Source organism: Berkeleyomyces rouxiae (assembly GCF_048999995.1).
Source record: "Berkeleyomyces rouxiae strain 22BRR77 chromosome Unknown BrBRR77_ptg000011l, whole genome shotgun sequence".
Classification (NCBI taxonomy): domain Eukaryota; kingdom Fungi; phylum Ascomycota; class Sordariomycetes; order Microascales; family Ceratocystidaceae; genus Berkeleyomyces; species Berkeleyomyces rouxiae.
The window spans coordinates 389,727-407,647 of record NW_027396501.1 but is presented as its reverse complement, the minus strand read 5'-3'; the positions used below and the strand labels follow the sequence as shown (position 1 = coordinate 407,647).

The following is a 17,921-nucleotide window of genomic DNA, read 5'->3' as shown; positions in this document are numbered from 1 at the left end:
CCTGACACTGCTCATGCTAAGGGTTATGCATGAGACCTACCCCACTCTTCTTTTCCACAACGCCGAAGGTCGGCGACCTATGAAGATGCGCTTATGGCACAGGTTGGTCTGTGTAGATCGTGAGTTGATCAACGGATATGAGGTTGTCGTGGGATGTGCTGAGCACGGGTGCTCTGATAGACGTTGTTCTGCTGCTGCGGAGTTTTCTTGTTGCAATTGCCATTGCGTGCTTAGGTGGGGGTTGTTATCTGGTTCGATTGTTACGAACCTGTTACGTCTTGTTTACACGAGACTTATCTTTTGTTCATAGTTAGATGTTGATTGTTTCTAGCTTGGGAAGACAGAGTTTTGTCAGGAGCGCCGACAACATAAATATCGTCGTCTCCTGCCCTGAGTTGATCAGGTTTACTCTTGTTCTCCAAGCTTAACAATCACATGCACTTGCTTACCTTCTTCTTCTTCTTTATACCATTCTGTTCTTGCTTTCTTTGCAGTTCAACCTTTCTTCTTCTTTGAAGTGTGTGATTGTTCCTCCTCCTTCCTCTTTGTGCCGCTCTATTCTCAGAATAGCCATCTAAGTTGTGTGTTGCCTCTTCATCTCAACCGACCATACGTCTTAGCACTCTGTCTAACTGACGTCTTCCTCCACAGGCCCGACTGTCCACCTCAGGAACCTATCATTGTCCCGAGTCGTTGGCTGTACCCGGAACCCTAATCCTTTCTTCGGGCCCTATCCGTAATATTTTGTTAAGCTTCATTTGAAGACCCGACGCTATTACAACTTTGGCTCTCTTTGGCACTTTTTTCTCTCCTCATTTATTTTTCCCTCTCTATTACGTTTCAACTCGCAATGGCCCTCACTCGCGAAATGATCGAGCATCTCAATACGTTCCTCCTGTCGATTCCTGACCGAACTCCTGAGAACTGGCATCTCGGTGCCCTTCCTAGGGAGTTCAGTGCTGAGATCAAAATGGCTATTGTGGCGGCTTACATGTCTGGTCTGCGCACCGACGATGGTGCCCCGCCCATCCCCGTTGGCTCTGTTCCTGATGCGGCTCAGGTTTACTGGGCTGCGTTCCAGGCTGGCGCTGAAGCCCGCTTCAACTCCCTTGAGTCTCTTCCCCGAGTCAAACGGGAAGAGGATGCCGATCCGTTGAAAGAGGCCGACAAGCATCTTGATGTCGTGCCCTATGATGGCAATCAGCAAGGCTTCCAGGCGTTCCAGAGGCAACTTGCGGTCAAATTTGCTGCTGCACCCAAGCACCACCGCACGGAGCAGCGCAAGCTGATGACTGCCTTCTCCTACCTTAGAGATGGCGCTCTGGATTGGGCCATGCCTCGGATGGACCCGGCCACTGGACACATGAACTTTGAAACGTACGACGATTTTATGAAATCGTTAGCTGAGGCTTTCGATGACCCTGACTGGCGCATGACTGCGACCCAGCAGATCTTCGACTTAAAGCAGACAGGTACTTGTACTGCCTATCACTCTGCTTTTACAACGCTGTTGAAGAAACTCGGTTGGGCCGACGCTGATTTCACCATTGCACTATTTCAGCGAGGCCTCAAGCCCCACATACAGGACGCTCTGGCTTGGAACACCTATCCTGCCCCTAAGGGAACGCTTGATCAGTTCGCTAATTTCTGCAACACGCTGGACAATACGATCAACAACCGAACCCGGGGAAACAACGGGAAAATCCAACCGCCTCCTGGTGTGGTCCCCTTTCAGCAAGATTCTCGTTCGAGAAATGCTGGCGCCCAAAAAGCTGTCCCCAACACCAAGCCAGCTAAGGGTACCTCTGCAGGTCCCGATGCCAACGGTCTACCCTTCCGTAAGACTGCTGACGGCAAAATGGCAAAGGGTGTTTGTTGGAAGTGTGGCGCAAAGGACCACATGCTAAAGGCTTGCCCCAAAAACAACCTTGCTCTTCGCGCAGCTACTGTCCCTTCTCCCTCCACTTCTACCCGGGCTCCCTCGACGGCCCCTGCGCCTGATGCGTCAAAAAACTAGAAGGGCTACCGACCCATTCCCCTCTGGTCCTGGCTAGCCCTGACGCTGCTGATGAGGGTCTCTTGAGAATCAGCACTTGTTCTCTTGATAATGCTATCGATTATGGTAACTCTCCCCCTCTGGTTATTCCTGTGACAGTGAATAATTCCATTGAGGCCTACGCTATGGTGGATTCGGGATCAACAACTTGTTTTGTGGATTCTGAATTTATAGCAAGGCATCAGATTCCTACTGTTCTCAAGGCCAGAGCCGAGTCGCTCCATGTTGTTGATGGTAGTGAAACTGCTGCGGGTAAAGTGACCCACCAAGTTCCTTTGTCCCTCTCTTTTCCTAATTATTCAGAAACTTTGGTTTTTCAAATCACGAAGCTTGGGGGCTACCACATCATCCTGGGGAAATGCTGGCTCGACGCCCATAACCCGGAAATTTCTTGGCCTTCCAATACGCTCAAGATATCGGTTACTTCTACCGCCGATGGCAATGCTGTGGCAGCTTCTGATTCTTCTTCTTCTTCTTCTTCTGTTTCGACTGCTTCTACTGATTCTGGCGCTTCGTTTGATTTTTCTTATACAAAAAACGACAAAAATATTGCTTCTACCGCTGGCAGTCAGATTGAGGGATCTGCTCCTGCTTCAGCCACTTCACCCCTTCCTTCTTTTATTGCACAATCGTCAGCTGTGTCTTGTTCCTGTGTGACGGTGTCGTCTCAGGCTTTGCATCGCTTTGCCAAAGCTGAGAAACTACAGATTTATCGTGTCACCGCTCAGGAAGTCCTGGATTATCTCAATCAGGAGGACCTAACTCCGGAACAAGAGCATGCACGGCTCCTTGAACGCATCCCGAAGAAATACCATGACCTACTTCCTCTGTTCTCTCGAGAAGGTGCTGATCAACTACCACCTCACCGGGACATTGATCATGCGATTAACTTCGTTCCCGATGCGAAATACCCCAAGGCCCCGCTGTACGATATGACTCCACTCGAGTTGCAGGCTGTCAAAAAATATCTAGATGGCATGCTTGCTAAAGGCTTTATTTCCTCTTCCTCTTCGCCGCTGGCTTCCCCGATTCTTTTTGCTAGGAAGCCAGGCAGTTTACGATTCTGTGTTGATTTCCGAGCCGTCAATGATATCACCATCAAAGACGTAACTCCTCTGCCTCGGATCAATGAATCACTGCGCACGGCGGCTACGGGAAACATTTTTACAAAGCTGGATCTGAGAGCTGCGTACCACTTGATTCGCATCAAGAAAGGTGATGAATACAAGACAGCTTTCAGAACTCGATATGGCATTTTTGAGTACAATGTGATGCCGTTTGGGCTCACCAATGCTCCTGCCACGTGTCAGAAATATGTCAGCGAGGTCTTGTCGGAGTATTTGGACATATTCTGTGTCTGTTACTTGGATGATATCCTGGTGTTCTCTCTGAACCAAGAGGAACATGATGTTCATGTGCGCAAAGTCCTGCTAAAATTAGCGCAGGCCAGTCTGTTTGTCAAGGGTGAAAAATGCGAATTCGACAAGACTGAAACTACCTTTGTTGGCTTTGTTATTTCAGCCGATGCTCTGAAGATGGACCCCGCTAAAGTTGCGGCTGTCCGTGAGTGGGAGGCTCCCCGAACTGTTAAGGGAGTCCAGTCCTTTTTGGGTTTTGCCAATTTCTATAGGAGGTTCATCCGTGACTTCTCTAGAATCTGCACACCTCTCTTCGAGTTGACTAAAAAGACGCAATCTTTTGTCTGGTCCTCTGAATGTGAGGCAGCATTTCACACCCTGAAGGACCTTTTCTGCTCTGAACCTATCCTCAAGCACTTTGATTACCTGTTGGACACTGTTATTGAAACAGACGCGTCTGACCGTGTAATATCTGCCGTCATGTCTCAATACCACCCGACTGACAAGGGGCTTCTACTACACCCCGTGGCCTATTTCTCTCAAAAAATGAATCCTGCCCAGTGTAACTACGGCGTAGGTGACAAGGAGTTGTTAGCCATTGTGGAGTCTCTAAAGTCGTGGCGATTCATGGTTGAAAGTCTGGAAAAACCTGTTCTGGTATTGACGGACCATCGGAATTTAGCCGTTCTTAAGCAAATTCCGGCCATGAACAGACGGCAAGCGAGGTGGGCTATGGAACTGAGCGAGTACCGTTATGTCATCACTTATAGGCCTGGCTCCTTGAATTCTAGAGCTGATGCCCTGACCAGACGCTACGAAGACCTCGTTTCTTCTTCTTCTGAGGAGGATAAAGAGCTGTGTGCTCCTATTATTCCCCCTGAAAATTTTATTGGTACCATGTCTTTGGTAGACGAGGTAAAAATCGCGCTATCCACGGACAAGTGGGCTCTTGATGTTATTTCTGCTCTTCGAGGCCAGTCGACCAAACCTCCAGATGTGGACCTCAGTGTCTGCAGGCTTGACAATGACGGTCTTTTGTTTGTCAACGACCTTCTATATTTGCCGAACGAGGATCTACGAGTTCGTGCATTGAAGAATTGTCATGATATTATGCCTAGCGGACACCCTGGACAAAAGAACACTTTTGAACTTCTTGTTCGGGAATACTGGTGGCCCGGGATGCGTCGTGATGTCATCCGGTACATCCGAAATTGTGAGGTCTGCCAACGGATCAAGTCCGCGCGACATAGTCCCTACGGTCTACTGAAACCTCTGACCATTCCGCAAGCTCGGTGGACATCTGTGTCCCTTGATTTTATCACCGGCTTGCCGGTCTCCAATTCTTTTGACATGATTCTCGTTGTCATCGATAGGCTTAGCAAAATGGCTCACTTTATACCTTGCGATTCCTCGCTGGATGCTGCAGGTTTTGCTAAGCTCTATTTGTCAGCAGTGTATAGGCTCCACGGTCTGCCATTGGACATTGTGTCCGACAGGGGTAGTCTGTTTACGTCGGCTTTTTCCAAGGCTTTAGCCAAACTGTTGGGCATAAAGCAAAATCTGAGTACTGCGTTCCACCCTCAGACCGATGGTCAGACTGAGCGTGTGAACTCTATTTTGGAGCAATACCTGCGGGGTTACACCAACTATAGACAGGACAATTGGGCTGATCTTTTGCCCTTGGCGGAGTTCTCTTACAATGACTCCGAGTCCAGTTCTACTATGCTGACGCCCTTCTTTGCGAACCACGGGTTTCACCCCAGAAGTGGGCGTGAGTCGCTCCCAGTCTCTGTGGAAAAAGGCCCGTTGCGGAACTTTGTTAAAGAGCTTGACAACATTTGTCAGTTTTTAAAGACTGAAATTACGTGGAGCCGTGAGCGGATGACCGAGTACGCGAATCGACACAAATCTTCCGCCCCTCTCCTTCGAGAAGGGGACTTAGTGTGGCTTTTGAGTAGAAATATTCGAACTACTCGTCCTTCAAAGAAGTTGGACTTCAAGAAGCTTGGCCCATTTAAGATTCTACGGAAGGTGTCTTCGCATGCCTACGAGTTGGCACTCCCTGCCACTATGAAGGTTCATCCCGTCTTCCACGTTTGTCTGCTGGAACCATGTGCGTCGGATCCTCTTCCTGGCCAGAAAAACCCTCCTCCTCCTCCCGTCATAGTAGATGGCGAGGAAGAATTTGTGGTCAAGGAAATTATAGGCGTGTCTTCGCGTGGCCCTCTGCAATATCAAGTAGTTTGGGAGGGCTATGAACATGATGGACCCTCCTGGGAACCTCTGGACCATTTAGCCAATGCACCTGAGAAGGTTGCAGAATTCTACAAGAGGATGCCTAACGCCAGACGATCTTAGTACTGCTGTGGAAATCAGTCATAAAAAGGGGGGCTACTGTCATGAATAGCCATCCTGACACTGCTCATGCTAAGGGTTATGCATGAGACCTACCCCACTCTTCTTTTCCACAACGCCGAAGGTCGGCGACCTATGAAGATGCGCTTATGGCACAGGTTGGTCTGTGTAGATCGTGAGTTGATCAACGGATATGAGGTTGTCGTGGGATGTGCTGAGCACGGGTGCTCTGATAGACGTTGTTCTGCTGCTGCGGAGTTTTCTTGTTGCAATTGCCATTGCGTGCTTAGGTGGGGGTTGTTATCTGGTTCGATTGTTACGAACCTGTTACGTCTTGTTTACACGAGACTTATCTTTTGTTCATAGTTAGATGTTGATTGTTTCTAGCTTGGGAAGACAGAGTTTTGTCAGGAGCGCCGACAACATAAATATCGTCGTCTCCTGCCCTGAGTTGATCAGGTTTACTCTTGTTCTCCAAGCTTAACAATCACATGCACTTGCTTACCTTCTTCTTCTTCTTTATACCATTCTGTTCTTGCTTTCTTTGCAGTTCAACCTTTCTTCTTCTTTGAAGTGTGTGATTGTTCCTCCTCCTTCCTCTTTGTGCCGCTCTATTCTCAGAATAGCCATCTAAGTTGTGTGTTGCCTCTTCATCTCAACCGACCATACGTCTTAGCACTCTGTCTAACTGACGTCTTCCTCCACAGGCCCGACTGTCCACCTCAGGAACCTATCATTGTCCCGAGTCGTTGGCTGTACCCGGAACCCTAATCCTTTCTTCGGGCCCTATCCGTAATAGGCGAAGAACCACGAGTTCTTCTCTGGTCATGCTATAAAGGGGGCCCCATGGAGCTTCTTCGTCGGGCACGGTCAACTCGATCCTATGATCCTGGCCAGGCCGGCGGGGAGGCATCTTTTTAGCAAATTGTGCGTCTGGATCAAACACCTTGACCTTGTCGTGCTCGATCCAAGCTGGGATCTTCTTTTTCCACTCTCTGGGGTTGGCTGGTACTCTATCTTTCTCCAAACGGGCCAAGGCTTTATTGATATCTTCGATTGAAGCTGCAAAAACCCGCAGCTTATCTCTCTTGGCGGCGCGGAAGAAGGTGCTCGCTCTGTTTATTCGTACCATGGTAGAGCGGAAGGTATGGTTTGTCGTCGCCTTTCCTCGAGCGACAATGCCGGATTTAAATCTAACTGTGTCGGCTTCACAGTCTATCCTTGCCCCTTGTTTCTTGAGCCATGGGTATCCGATCAGGATGTCTTCGGCTAATTTTGGTACTACCCACGCCACATGTTTTTCTATGTGGCCCGATATGTCAATTTTAAACACGGCTAATCGGTCAACCGTGACGGTACTCTTTGAATTAAATGGTACCAGCGTTCTGGGACGCGAACTGAAATGCGTATCAAGTTTCCATTTCTTTACAAGGTCACTGCTGATCATAGAGGGGGAAGCGCTACCGGTGTCAATCAATGCAATCACGGGACAAGTGTTGTTGATCACTGCATCTAATTGAATTGATGTGTTGGTAATAGATCTATTCAACTCTTCCCATTCCTTCACAGCAGCCTTGTCGTCTTTGAAAACCTGCTTGGGCCTCTGACCACGACTTGGGGCAGAGGCGATCAGTTTCCCGAGTCCTCCTCGGCGGTCTCGTAATATTCTTCGCCCTCTTCTTCGAGTACAGGAGGAGGGAGGTTCGTGGCTGCGCGAACACTCTGTTGTACCGGGGGGCGGGCACGCTCGAATGGGCAGTTAGGGGACATGTGGCCACCAGCGCCACAACGGAGGCACAGTCCTCTGGCTCTTCGTGACTGGAGTTCTTCCTTGGAGACCCACTTGGCACGACGGGGGGCACTGTTATGGGTGGGCGCCCAGTCCATGGCATCAGGGGAGTGTTGTGCCGGGACATTGCGGAACTGGGACGTCCGGGCAGGGTTCCTCGGAGGGTGGGCATGCCGACACTCGTCGAGTTTTTGCCAGGCATTAAGCACCTGTTGTGCGTATTGTTCGTAGGTTGGGGGGTCTGGGAAACCAGCCAGGGCAGACATCACTTGCCCGGGGAGGGTGCGCCTCAGATTCATTATGCGCTCTTCGTGGCTCAGTCTATAGCAGCCAGCGATCTGCATCAACCGACTGACCCGAGCCAAATGTTCCGGAGCAGAGGCACCTCGGCATTTGAGGGTGTGCAGCTCCAAGAGTGCACGACGGGAAGCTGAGGTGTCCTCGAAGCAGCTGTCCAAGAATTCCAGGAACTTATCCACGTTCTCCAACGATGGATCGCGGCTCATGCGGGCAATGTAGGTCTGTGCCTGGAGCAAGGCATTGTCGGCTAACAGACCGTAACAGTGCAGAATGAACCCTCCTGCGCCGTTGAAGTGACTGTGGTCGTAGCGGTACTTCATCTCCACGTATGACCGGTACGTTGGGTAGAGATCAGGCCGCGTATGGTCATAACGGACCGGGCGGAGGTCGGAGGAGGTGTTTCGCACAACCACTGGGGTCGCGGGGGCGGAGTTGGGGAGTCCCTGCATTTCGTTATTGTGAGCCATTGTTGCTTCGTGGAAAACCTCTGGCTCACCGGGGACTTCTGGTAGTATGCTGTCTTCTCGGAAGCTGTGGTGGAAGGAAGAATCGTCGTCAGAGGGTGCAAAATAGTTTGGGGCCATAGGGTTTGGCCGCTGTGGATATTCAAATGGCAAAGTAAAAGAAAAGTAAAAATATATCTCGATCCCTCGTCGGGTCGGCGGTAAAGTAAAAAAAAAGGAAAGATAAGAGTGACTTAAGGAAAAATAAAAAAAAAAAAAAAAGGAAAAGGGAAAGGGGGGTTTGAGAATTCGAGATGATGTTAAGGTGTGATTACGCTAAGCTGGATCTTCACAGAAAGGGACACAGAGGGACAAAGATCTCGAATTGAAGAACAAAACTAAACTCTCTAAATGGTGTAGAAACAATGCGACTATTTATCCTGTTGGAAAGGGAGGCAACCGACGATCGGCGGCGACGACAACTAGTTCCTCTAGGAAGTGCCGTTAGTCTTGGTTCTGGTCTGGCATTAGTTTTGCCGTACCAGCGCCGGACTAGTCCTTAGAGGATACGCCGTTAGTGTTGGTGTCGGGCTTCCGTCGGTCCTTAAGGGTGCAACCCCAACAATGTCAGTCCAATTCAGCAGGTCATCGCCGATCAGGCTCTTCACGGAGTTTTGGAGGCCACAGATGCGGAGAAGTTCGTTCAAAAGCTACGCGAAGGTTGGGAACTGGCACAAGCAGCAATGGCCACCCGTCAACAGGAAATGGAAGACCAGGCAAACAGATCACGTGGTGCCCAGGAACGCTTCGAAGTGGGTGACCTTGTATGGTTAAAACTCAAAAATATCAGCACTCCGCAACTGTTGAAGAAGCTTGCTTGGGCCAATGCCAAGTACCGCGTCACGAAAGTGGTTTCTCCCCATGTGGTCGAGCTTGATGTACCAACAAACATCCATCCCCGCTTCCATGTCGACCTCCTTAAACGAGCACCGAACAACCCGTTGCCCTCCCAAGAAACAGACGATGCCCAGCCTCCACACATTGAAGAGAACGACTACGGCGAGCCTGAATTTTTGGTCGAACAAATCCTGAGAAGTCGACGAAGACGCATTGGAAGGGGATTTCGAAGAGAACTACTGGTTAAATGGGTTGGATACGCAGAGCCCGATTGGAGACCACGAGCCGACTTTGAGGAGACTGAAGCACTGGACACCTTTGAAGCGAAGTTTGGAGACGACGATGACGTTGGTGAACCAGAGGCCGGTGCGCGGACAGGGCCACCCACACAGAGGAGAAGAGGGGGGTAATGTTACGGGTTGAGAACCCGTGGTTGGATCAGACAGAGCTGATCCAGTGCTTTCGAATGCAGGTCGTTTCACCGAATTTGGACAAGGTTTCGGATGAACTTCGGCAACTCTTCGGAGGCTTCGGAGAGCTCGGACCGGGTCGGACTTGAGGTCCGTGGGTAGGATTCGCCTAATCCGGCAGGATGCAAAAAGGTCCGAAGTGTTCCGAGGGAAACTGAGGGATTCCGACGGGATCGGAGCTAACCTCGAGTTATCGCCGAAAACTCGGACATAAGGAGCTCACGGAGGGATATTGAGCCGATCGGGAACTTGCATTTGTAAGCACAAAAATGTCTATATAGTAGACCCAAATCCGCTGTTTAGTTTAGTCTTTCTTCTTCCTTTTTCTCTCCATCAAAAGATAATAAACAGCATTCTGGTCATAACTGCAAGACTCTCTTGTACTTAGTGAACCGCTCACATAACCATAGACTGTTTCTTTGCGTCCGTCGATGTCGAGCTCACAAAAGGCAATTTCCGAAATCCATCTCTTCTTGTTGTCATTCTCGGCTAACCGTAGCTCACGCTTCGTTATCGGCATCCGTTGCAAGCCTTTCTTTTTCACTAACGATTCGTTGAAGGCTGACGTCACAAGACACCCGCTATCGAATAAGGCGTCACAGTAGAAGGAGTTGTCGATAAAAGCTTCGATCAGGAACGGGGACGAATGCATCTGGGAAATCGCTTGTTTGGGGGCATCCGTAATCTTTGTCTTCCGTGGCGCAATAGGTTCATGCCGGTCCTTCGTGGCGGACTCTCTCCTGGTAACCTTCTTGTCCGTACTGTGGTTCTCCGGGGTTGTCGTTGCATGTACTTCTGCGGGGGATTCTGCTGGGCGAAACTTCGGGCACCTAAATGAACGATGGCCCTGCTCTAAACAACGGAAACAGGCTTGTCGTAGTCGTGCTTTCTCAATATCAGATTGCGCTCTCCATGGCGCTCTTGGCTTCGGGGGTTCAGCAAACTTCTGCTGGCTCTTCTTTTCTATAATCTTGGCAGCGGTCTCCAACTGGGAGATCAACGCTGCTACTTCTGACTTCTGCTGGAACTGTACTTTCCGGACCTGTACTTCGGGTCCGTCTTCGGTGTCTTCTTCGTCTGTCGATTCTTCCGCGGCTTCAGGGATCGGGAACTCCTCTTGGTCGACTGGCTGTTGCACATACCACGTGCTGCTAGATCCATCTCTATATCTTGCTTCGTATTGCGGCAAGCACTCGACTCTTCCAGCTATAGTTCGTACTTTCGTCACCCACTTGTTGTAATCGTCGTCGGGTAACTTCTTCGGAGTGAGGTGGTACTGTAACGTGTCGTTGAGGGCCGCATCTATGAATAGGATCTTGCATCTGTCGGGCCAATGCCAACCTCCACAGGCGCTCAGCGAATATTCGTAGTCTTGCAGAAACGCGTTGAAAGTCTGCGCTTCTCCCATTCTCATGGTCATCAACTTCTGACCTGCCTTCATCACAGCTTGTTTGTCGGTGAACTGGTCGTTGATGTGTTCTAAAAGCTTCTCCCAGTCCCAGTCGTGAGCTTCCCCTTGATCGAGCCAAAGATCCAAACGTGGCTGCTGGCTTTGGGGAATACTCATAAAGATTTCGAAACATATTTCGCTGGGAGTGAGGCGGTGGCGATGGCTGATCCGGGCTCTAAGCTTCAGTTGATTGAAGAAACGCTTGAACGAAGAGGGCTGACCATCCCACTGGGGCCATGAGATATTGTGTGTGGGAGAGGGGGAACATTGTTGACTCGATAACAGCTGATGCACTGACTGTAAAAGCTCGAACGTGGTAACATCAGGCTGCGGGTTGACTTCGGTCTGCTGAGGCATGGTGGCGACCTGGGGTGGCAACGTGGCGGGGAGGGAAGGCGGAAAACTGGGGGTCCTAGTGTTACGGGTTGAGAACCCGTGGTTGGATCAGACAGAGCTGATCCAGTGCTTTCGAATGCAGGTCGTTTCACCGAATTTGGACAAGGTTTCGGATGAACTTCGGCAACTCTTCGGAGGCTTCGGAGAGCTCGGACCGGGTCGGACTTGAGGTCCGTGGGTAGGATTCGCCTAATCCGGCAGGATGCAAAAAGGTCCGAAGTGTTCCGAGGGAAACTGAGGGATTCCGACGGGATCGGAGTTAACCTCGAGTTATCGCCGAAAACTCGGACATAAGGAGCTCACGGAGGGATATTGAGCCGATCGGGAACTTGCATTTGTAAGCACAAAAATGTCTATATAGTAGACCCAAATCCGCTGTTTAGTTTAGTCTTTCTTCTTCCTTTTTCTCTCCATCAAAAGATAATAAACAGCATTCTGGTCATAACTGCAAGACTCTCTTGTACTTAGTGAACCGCTCACATATTATCTTTTGATCCTTTATTGTTTCTTAGAAGTTTGTGAGGAAACTTCATTGCCCCCTATTGTTTCTTAGAAGTTTGTGAGGAAACTTCATTGCCCCCTATTGTTTCTTAGAAGTTTGTGAGGAAACTTCATCACCCCCTATTGTTTCTTAGAAGTTTGTGAGGAAACTTCATCACCCCCTATTGTTTCTTAGAAGTTTGTGAGGAAACTTCATCACCCCCTATTGTTTCTTAGAAGTTTGTGAGGAAACTTCATCACCCCCTATTGTTTCTTAGAAGTTTGTGAGGAAACTTCATCGCCCTCCTACCGCGCCATACTTGACGAATGAAGTACGGCATCACATCAAGCCCCCGCAGTACAAGCCCCGTACAGCCACCCTCGCCCTCATTCTGGTCCGCATCCGAAGACAACGCGTCCCCTATACGCCGTCGAGCCAGAATGAGTAACGACAAGATGGAAGATGTTCTGGCTGGACTTGCGCTTGACCAGCCTGGCCCCTCCCGGCAACAAGCCGAGGCGCCCCCACAGCAGAGTTCAGACACCCCAGGATTGGAGGTGTTCACTCCGGAGCAACTGAGAGTGATCCAGATGTTGCTACGAAGCCAAGTCCTGTTACAGGCAACCGCCCCCCCGGCACCTGCACCTGCCCCGGTAGCCCCTACCCCGGCGCCAGTACGTACCCCGGGCCCCTTCGCCCCGATGATCGACCATCGGTACAACGCAAAATGGCCGGAGTGGGACGGAAAGACAGCGTCGTTCCCGCGATTCTTCAAACAGTTGAAGGCCCGAGCTCAGATCGAATCACAAGTCGTTGGCTCCTCCCAGGCAATTTACCTAAGTGTTTTCATGGCCATTCCCACAGAGCAACAGGCCAGAGTTGAACAGTGGTTCACTGACGGAGCCACTCATGGTTGGGATTGGGACGCCTACCTTGGCCATATCCATGACCAATTCGAAGACAAGGAGGCTATTCAGAAGGCGGGTCAAAAGCTTTTGACCATGCAGATGGGAAACCATCAGAGTTTTATATCGTTCTTGCAGGATTTCGAGCATCAAGTTGGCCTTTGTGGAGGTTTAGATTGGCCAGACCGTGTGAAGATCATGTACCTGAATTCCGCTATCAACCAAACGTTACAGGTACACCTCACGGCAAAAAACCTCCCCAACGATGATTACCCGCGTTGGGTTGAGAAGGTGAAGACGGTGGCTGGCCGAGTGGAAGCGTTGCCAGGATACCGGTCGAAGGACACGTCCAAGACCTCGACGTGGTACGCGAAAACTAGAGGTGGAGCAAGGTTCGCCGAAGTGGTGACCCCAAGTGTCGCAAATCAGCAGACGCGAATCGACAACGACGGAGACACCATGATGACAGGTGTCAACGCCCTCCAAGGCCGCGCCTCGAACAACTATGGACAACGCCCCCGAAAATCCCGCGCCCCTTGGAGAACCCCGGCGGAGATAGAAACCGCTAGATCCAGCAACGCTTGTTTCCGCTGTCTTGCCAAGGGCCACCGATCCTTCGAATGCCCCAAGTTTGCCCCGGCCCGTGCGCCCGCAAGAGTGAACCGCACGACAATCCAACAAGCCCCCGAATCGATGGATGATGTGGCCGATGACCTTTCCGACGACGAGGAAAAAGAGTAGACTCTGGGAAAAGTCGCCCCCAGGGTCATAAGAAGAAGAGCCCCAACAATTGCGATGTTCCGCTCGATGTATTTAAAGATTTACACTCCACTCCGTTCCTAATTGAAGCATTTATTAACAATTCCTTTTACTGTGATGCTTTATTTGACAGTGGATGCCTTGTAACATCGGCGTTCAACGAGACTTTGGTGAGAAAGAAAGGGCTCCAGCGCATCCCGATAAGAAGACGGGAACTCAAGTTAGCCGAAAACGACGAAAAAAAAAGATGGATCTCAGAGATGGCGTTCTGCGATCTAGATATTGACGGCCGGACAGAAAGAATTTTCGGGTACGTCATCCCGAACCTAGCATACGACATGATTTTGGGAAAACCCTGGATGGAAAGGAATGACGTTGTCTACCTGGCGAAAGAACGAGTCATACGCCTCGGAAGCGAAGAAGATGCCCAAGTTGTGAGAGAAAAAGGATGGCTCGACGCCCATATAACAACCACAAAAGCGAGCATGGTGATGGCATCCGTCTTTGCTGCAGAAATCCGGCGCAGCAAGAAAAAGAATGAAGACATAGAGGTTTTTGCTGCCACCATCGAAGACATCAACAAGGCATTGCAAGTAAAACCTCGTGTTACCCTACAAGAGATCGACAAACGACTGCCTAGCGAACTCAAACACTTGGCAGAAGTGTTTTTAGACGACGAAAAGGACGACCAACCCCCGAACCGCCCCGGAATAGACCACGCTATCAACCTGACGAAAGACAAACAAGGGCGAGAGAACGAAGTCCCGTGGGGTCCCTTGTACAGCATGTCCCGCGACGAGCTGTTAGTCTTACGGAAAACCCTCTCGGACCATCTGGACAGGAATTGGATTCGAGCCAGCAGCTCTCCCGGCGGCGCGCCTGTTCTTTTCGTACGTAAGCCTGGAGGAGGGTTGCGCTTTTGCGTTGACTACCGCGGCATTAACGCCATTACTGAAAAAGACCGATACCCGCTTCCTTTGATCAGTGAGACACTACGAGCGTTGTCTAAGGCGAAGTACTTCACAAAGGTCGATGTTCGTGCCGCTTTCCACAAGATTCGCATAAAAGAGGGAGATGAATGGAAAACGGCCTTCCGCACACGTTTTGGACTTTTTGAATGGCTGGTGACGCCTTTTGGACTCACCGGAGCCCCTGCAACCTTTCAACGGTATATCAATTCAACCCTGCAAGAATATTTGGACGACTTCTGCTCCGCGTATATTGACGACGTCCTGATTTATACCGACGGCACCTACGCAGACCACATGGAAAAAGTCAACCTCGTCATCAAAAAATTGGGAAATGCAGGTCTCCGTTTAGACATCGACAAGTGCGAATTCGCAGTTTTTGAAACAAAGTACCTAGGTTTCATCATCCAAGCAGGCAAAGGTGTCAAAGTCGACCCAGCAAAGGTCGCTGCCATACGAGAATGGACGCCACCCACCAATGTCAAGGGCGTTCGAAGTTTTATAGGATTCGCAAATTTTTACCGCCAGTTTATCGATTCCTTCAGCGACGTGGCGGCTCCACTAGTCAGGCTAACGAAGAAAGGCACCGCATGGACCTGGGGCCCAATCGAAGAACGAGCTTTCGAGACGCTGAAGAACCTTTTTATTACCGCCCCGGTTCTAGCGATGTGGGACGAAGACAGGAAGACGATCGTGGAATGCGACTGTTCTGGATGGGCCCTGGGAGGAACTCTATCCCAAGTGGACGACGAAGGCGAACTGCGCCCAGTAGCATTCTTTTCCAAGAAGCTGTCCCCTGCCGAGGTCAACTATGAGATTCACGACAAAGAGCTCCTGGCAGTTGTGAAGTGCTTGGAAGAGTGGAGGGGCGAATTGAAGAGTCTTGGCGCCCCCTTCAAAATATTGACCGACCACAAGAACCTGCAATACTTTATGACGACACGGAAACTTTCAGAGCGGCAGGTTCGGTGGTCCCAGAAGCTTTCAGAATACGACTTCCAGCTTGAGTTCCGATCAGGAAGCAAAAGTGGTAAACCCGACGCCCTTAGCAGACGAGAACAAGACATTCCTCAAGGCGAAGACGACGACAGGTTAAAATCTCGGATCATGAGACTTGTCAAGGACCATTGGGTGTCACCAGATGCAGCAGTAATGATGACCCCGGCCCACGTTACCCAACCCGCGGACCGGATCCCTAACGGTGCGCAGCTTTTCGCGCAACTCCACCTGCAGGAACTATGGGATACAGCTAAGACGAAGGATTCGGATATTGCACTCATGTACCAAGCGTTGGCCAGTGGCGAACGAAGTTTTCCTCCTACCATCTCGAGAAAAGTCACGATCTCTATAGCGGAATGCGAGTTCGACGAGCGCGGCGCTCTAGTATATCGGCACAAACTGTTCGTGCCTGACTGGGAACCATTGCGAACTGCGCTGATCCAGAAAACACACGACTCACATGTCACAGGACACCCAGGTCGAGACGGCACGCTTGCGATTCTGTCCCGGGAATTCTTTTGGCCTGGCATTTCAAGAGAGGTGCGCCAATTCTGCGCCAATTGTGACGTGTGTGGACGATCCAAAGTATGGCGAGAAAGAAAGAAGGGACTCTTACGACCACTGCCTATCCCTGAACGACCACACTCGGAACTCGGTATCGATTTTATGACGGAACTACCTGCACGAAAAACTGGCGACCCACGATACTTGATGGTCATTGTGGACCGACTTACTGGAGCTGTCAGCTTGGAGGCCATGACAACTATGGCAGCCGAAAAGTGTGCAGAGCGGTTCGTACACTGCCACTGGAAACACCACGGCTTCCCTCACGCCTTAACATCAGACCGTGGAAGCAATTGGACGAGCGAATTTTGGACCAAGTTGTGCGAACTGACAGGGATCGAACAGAGACTGTCAACTGCCTTCCACCCAGAAACCGACGGAGCGACAGAAAGGATGAACCAGGAAGTGTTGGCATACCTACGAGCATTCATTACCTATTCACAATACGACTGGCCCGACCTGCTACCATCCGCTATGTTAGCAATCAACAACCGAAACACTTCGACAGGAATGAGCCCCTTTTTCCTCACGCACGGCTACCATGTCAGTCCAATTCAGCAGGTCATCGCCGATCAGGCTCTTCACGGAGTTTTGGAGGCCACAGATGCGGAGAAGTTCGTTCAAAAGCTACGCGAAGGTTGGGAACTGGCACAAGCAGCAATGGCCACCCGTCAACAGGAAATGGAAGACCAGGCAAACAGATCACGTGGTGCCCAGGAACGCTTCGAAGTGGGTGACCTTGTATGGTTAAAACTCAAAAATATCAGCACTCCGCAACTGTTGAAGAAGCTTGCTTGGGCCAATGCCAAGTACCGCGTCACGAAAGTGGTTTCTCCCCATGTGGTCGAGCTTGATGTACCAACAAACATCCATCCCCGCTTCCATGTCGACCTCCTTAAACGAGCACCGAACAACCCGTTGCCCTCCCAAGAAACAGACGATGCCCAGCCTCCACACATTGAAGAGAACGACTACGGCGAGCCTGAATTTTTGGTCGAACAAATCCTGAGAAGTCGACGAAGACGCATTGGAAGGGGATTTCGAAGAGAACTACTGGTTAAATGGGTTGGATACGCAGAGCCCGATTGGAGACCACGAGCCGACTTTGAGGAGACTGAAGCACTGGACACCTTTGAAGCGAAGTTTGGAGACGACGATGACGTTGGTGAACCAGAGGCCGGTGCGCGGACAGGGCCACCCACACAGAGGAGAAGAGGGGGGTAATGTTACGGGTTGAGAACCCGTGGTTGGATCAGACAGAGCTGATCCAGTGCTTTCGAATGCAGGTCGTTTCACCGAATTTGGACAAGGTTTCGGATGAACTTCGGCAACTCTTCGGAGGCTTCGGAGAGCTCGGACCGGGTCGGACTTGAGGTCCGTGGGTAGGATTCGCCTAATCCGGCAGGATGCAAAAAGGTCCGAAGTGTTCCGAGGGAAACTGAGGGATTCCGACGGGATCGGAGTTAACCTCGAGTTATCGCCGAAAACTCGGACATAAGGAGCTCACGGAGGGATATTGAGCCGATCGGGAACTTGCATTTGTAAGCACAAAAATGTCTATATAGTAGACCCAAATCCGCTGTTTAGTTTAGTCTTTCTTCTTCCTTTTTCTCTCCATCAAAAGATAATAAACAGCATTCTGGTCATAACTGCAAGACTCTCTTGTACTTAGTGAACCGCTCACACCTAGGGCTCGACATGGCATAAGATTGCACTTGCCCAAATAGGATA

At 50.5% G+C, this 17,921-nt stretch overlaps 6 protein-coding genes across 6 annotated transcripts; 5 read left to right on the top strand and 1 right to left on the bottom strand.

The window, feature by feature from the left end:
- Window positions 1–850: 850 nt before the first annotated feature.
- Window positions 851–2,017, top strand: BROUX77_007170 (uncharacterized protein; the record flags this gene model as incomplete). Its single annotated transcript, XM_073752236.1, has 1 exon — window positions 851–2,017. The coding sequence occupies one exon, from the start codon at window positions 851–853 to the stop codon at window positions 2,015–2,017; it is 1,167 nt and encodes a 388-aa protein (XP_073602581.1).
- A 164-nt stretch (window positions 2,018–2,181) lies between these two features.
- On the top strand, window positions 2,182–5,772 carry BROUX77_007169 (uncharacterized protein; the record flags this gene model as incomplete). The annotated part of the gene is made up of 1 exon (XM_073752235.1): window positions 2,182–5,772. One exon carries the CDS (start codon window positions 2,182–2,184, stop codon window positions 5,770–5,772), a length of 3,591 nt encoding a protein of 1,196 aa, XP_073602580.1.
- Window positions 5,773–7,398: 1,626 nt separating this feature from the next.
- Window positions 7,399–8,442, bottom strand: BROUX77_007168 (uncharacterized protein; the record flags this gene model as incomplete). The annotated part of the gene is made up of 1 exon (XM_073752234.1): window positions 7,399–8,442. One exon carries the CDS (start codon window positions 8,440–8,442, stop codon window positions 7,399–7,401), a length of 1,044 nt encoding a protein of 347 aa, XP_073602579.1.
- Window positions 8,443–9,044: 602 nt separating this feature from the next.
- BROUX77_007167 (uncharacterized protein) lies at window positions 9,045–9,608 on the top strand (the record flags this gene model as incomplete). Its single annotated transcript, XM_073752233.1, has 1 exon — window positions 9,045–9,608. The coding sequence occupies one exon, from the start codon at window positions 9,045–9,047 to the stop codon at window positions 9,606–9,608; it is 564 nt and encodes a 187-aa protein (XP_073602578.1).
- Window positions 9,609–12,321: 2,713 nt separating this feature from the next.
- Window positions 12,322–13,641, top strand: BROUX77_007166 (uncharacterized protein; the record flags this gene model as incomplete). Its single annotated transcript, XM_073752232.1, has 1 exon — window positions 12,322–13,641. The coding sequence occupies one exon, from the start codon at window positions 12,322–12,324 to the stop codon at window positions 13,639–13,641; it is 1,320 nt and encodes a 439-aa protein (XP_073602577.1).
- Window positions 13,642–14,144: 503 nt separating this feature from the next.
- BROUX77_007165 (uncharacterized protein) lies at window positions 14,145–17,414 on the top strand (the record flags this gene model as incomplete). Its single annotated transcript, XM_073752230.1, has 1 exon — window positions 14,145–17,414. One exon carries the CDS (start codon window positions 14,145–14,147, stop codon window positions 17,412–17,414), a length of 3,270 nt encoding a protein of 1,089 aa, XP_073602576.1.
- Window positions 17,415–17,921: the final 507 nt, after the last annotated feature.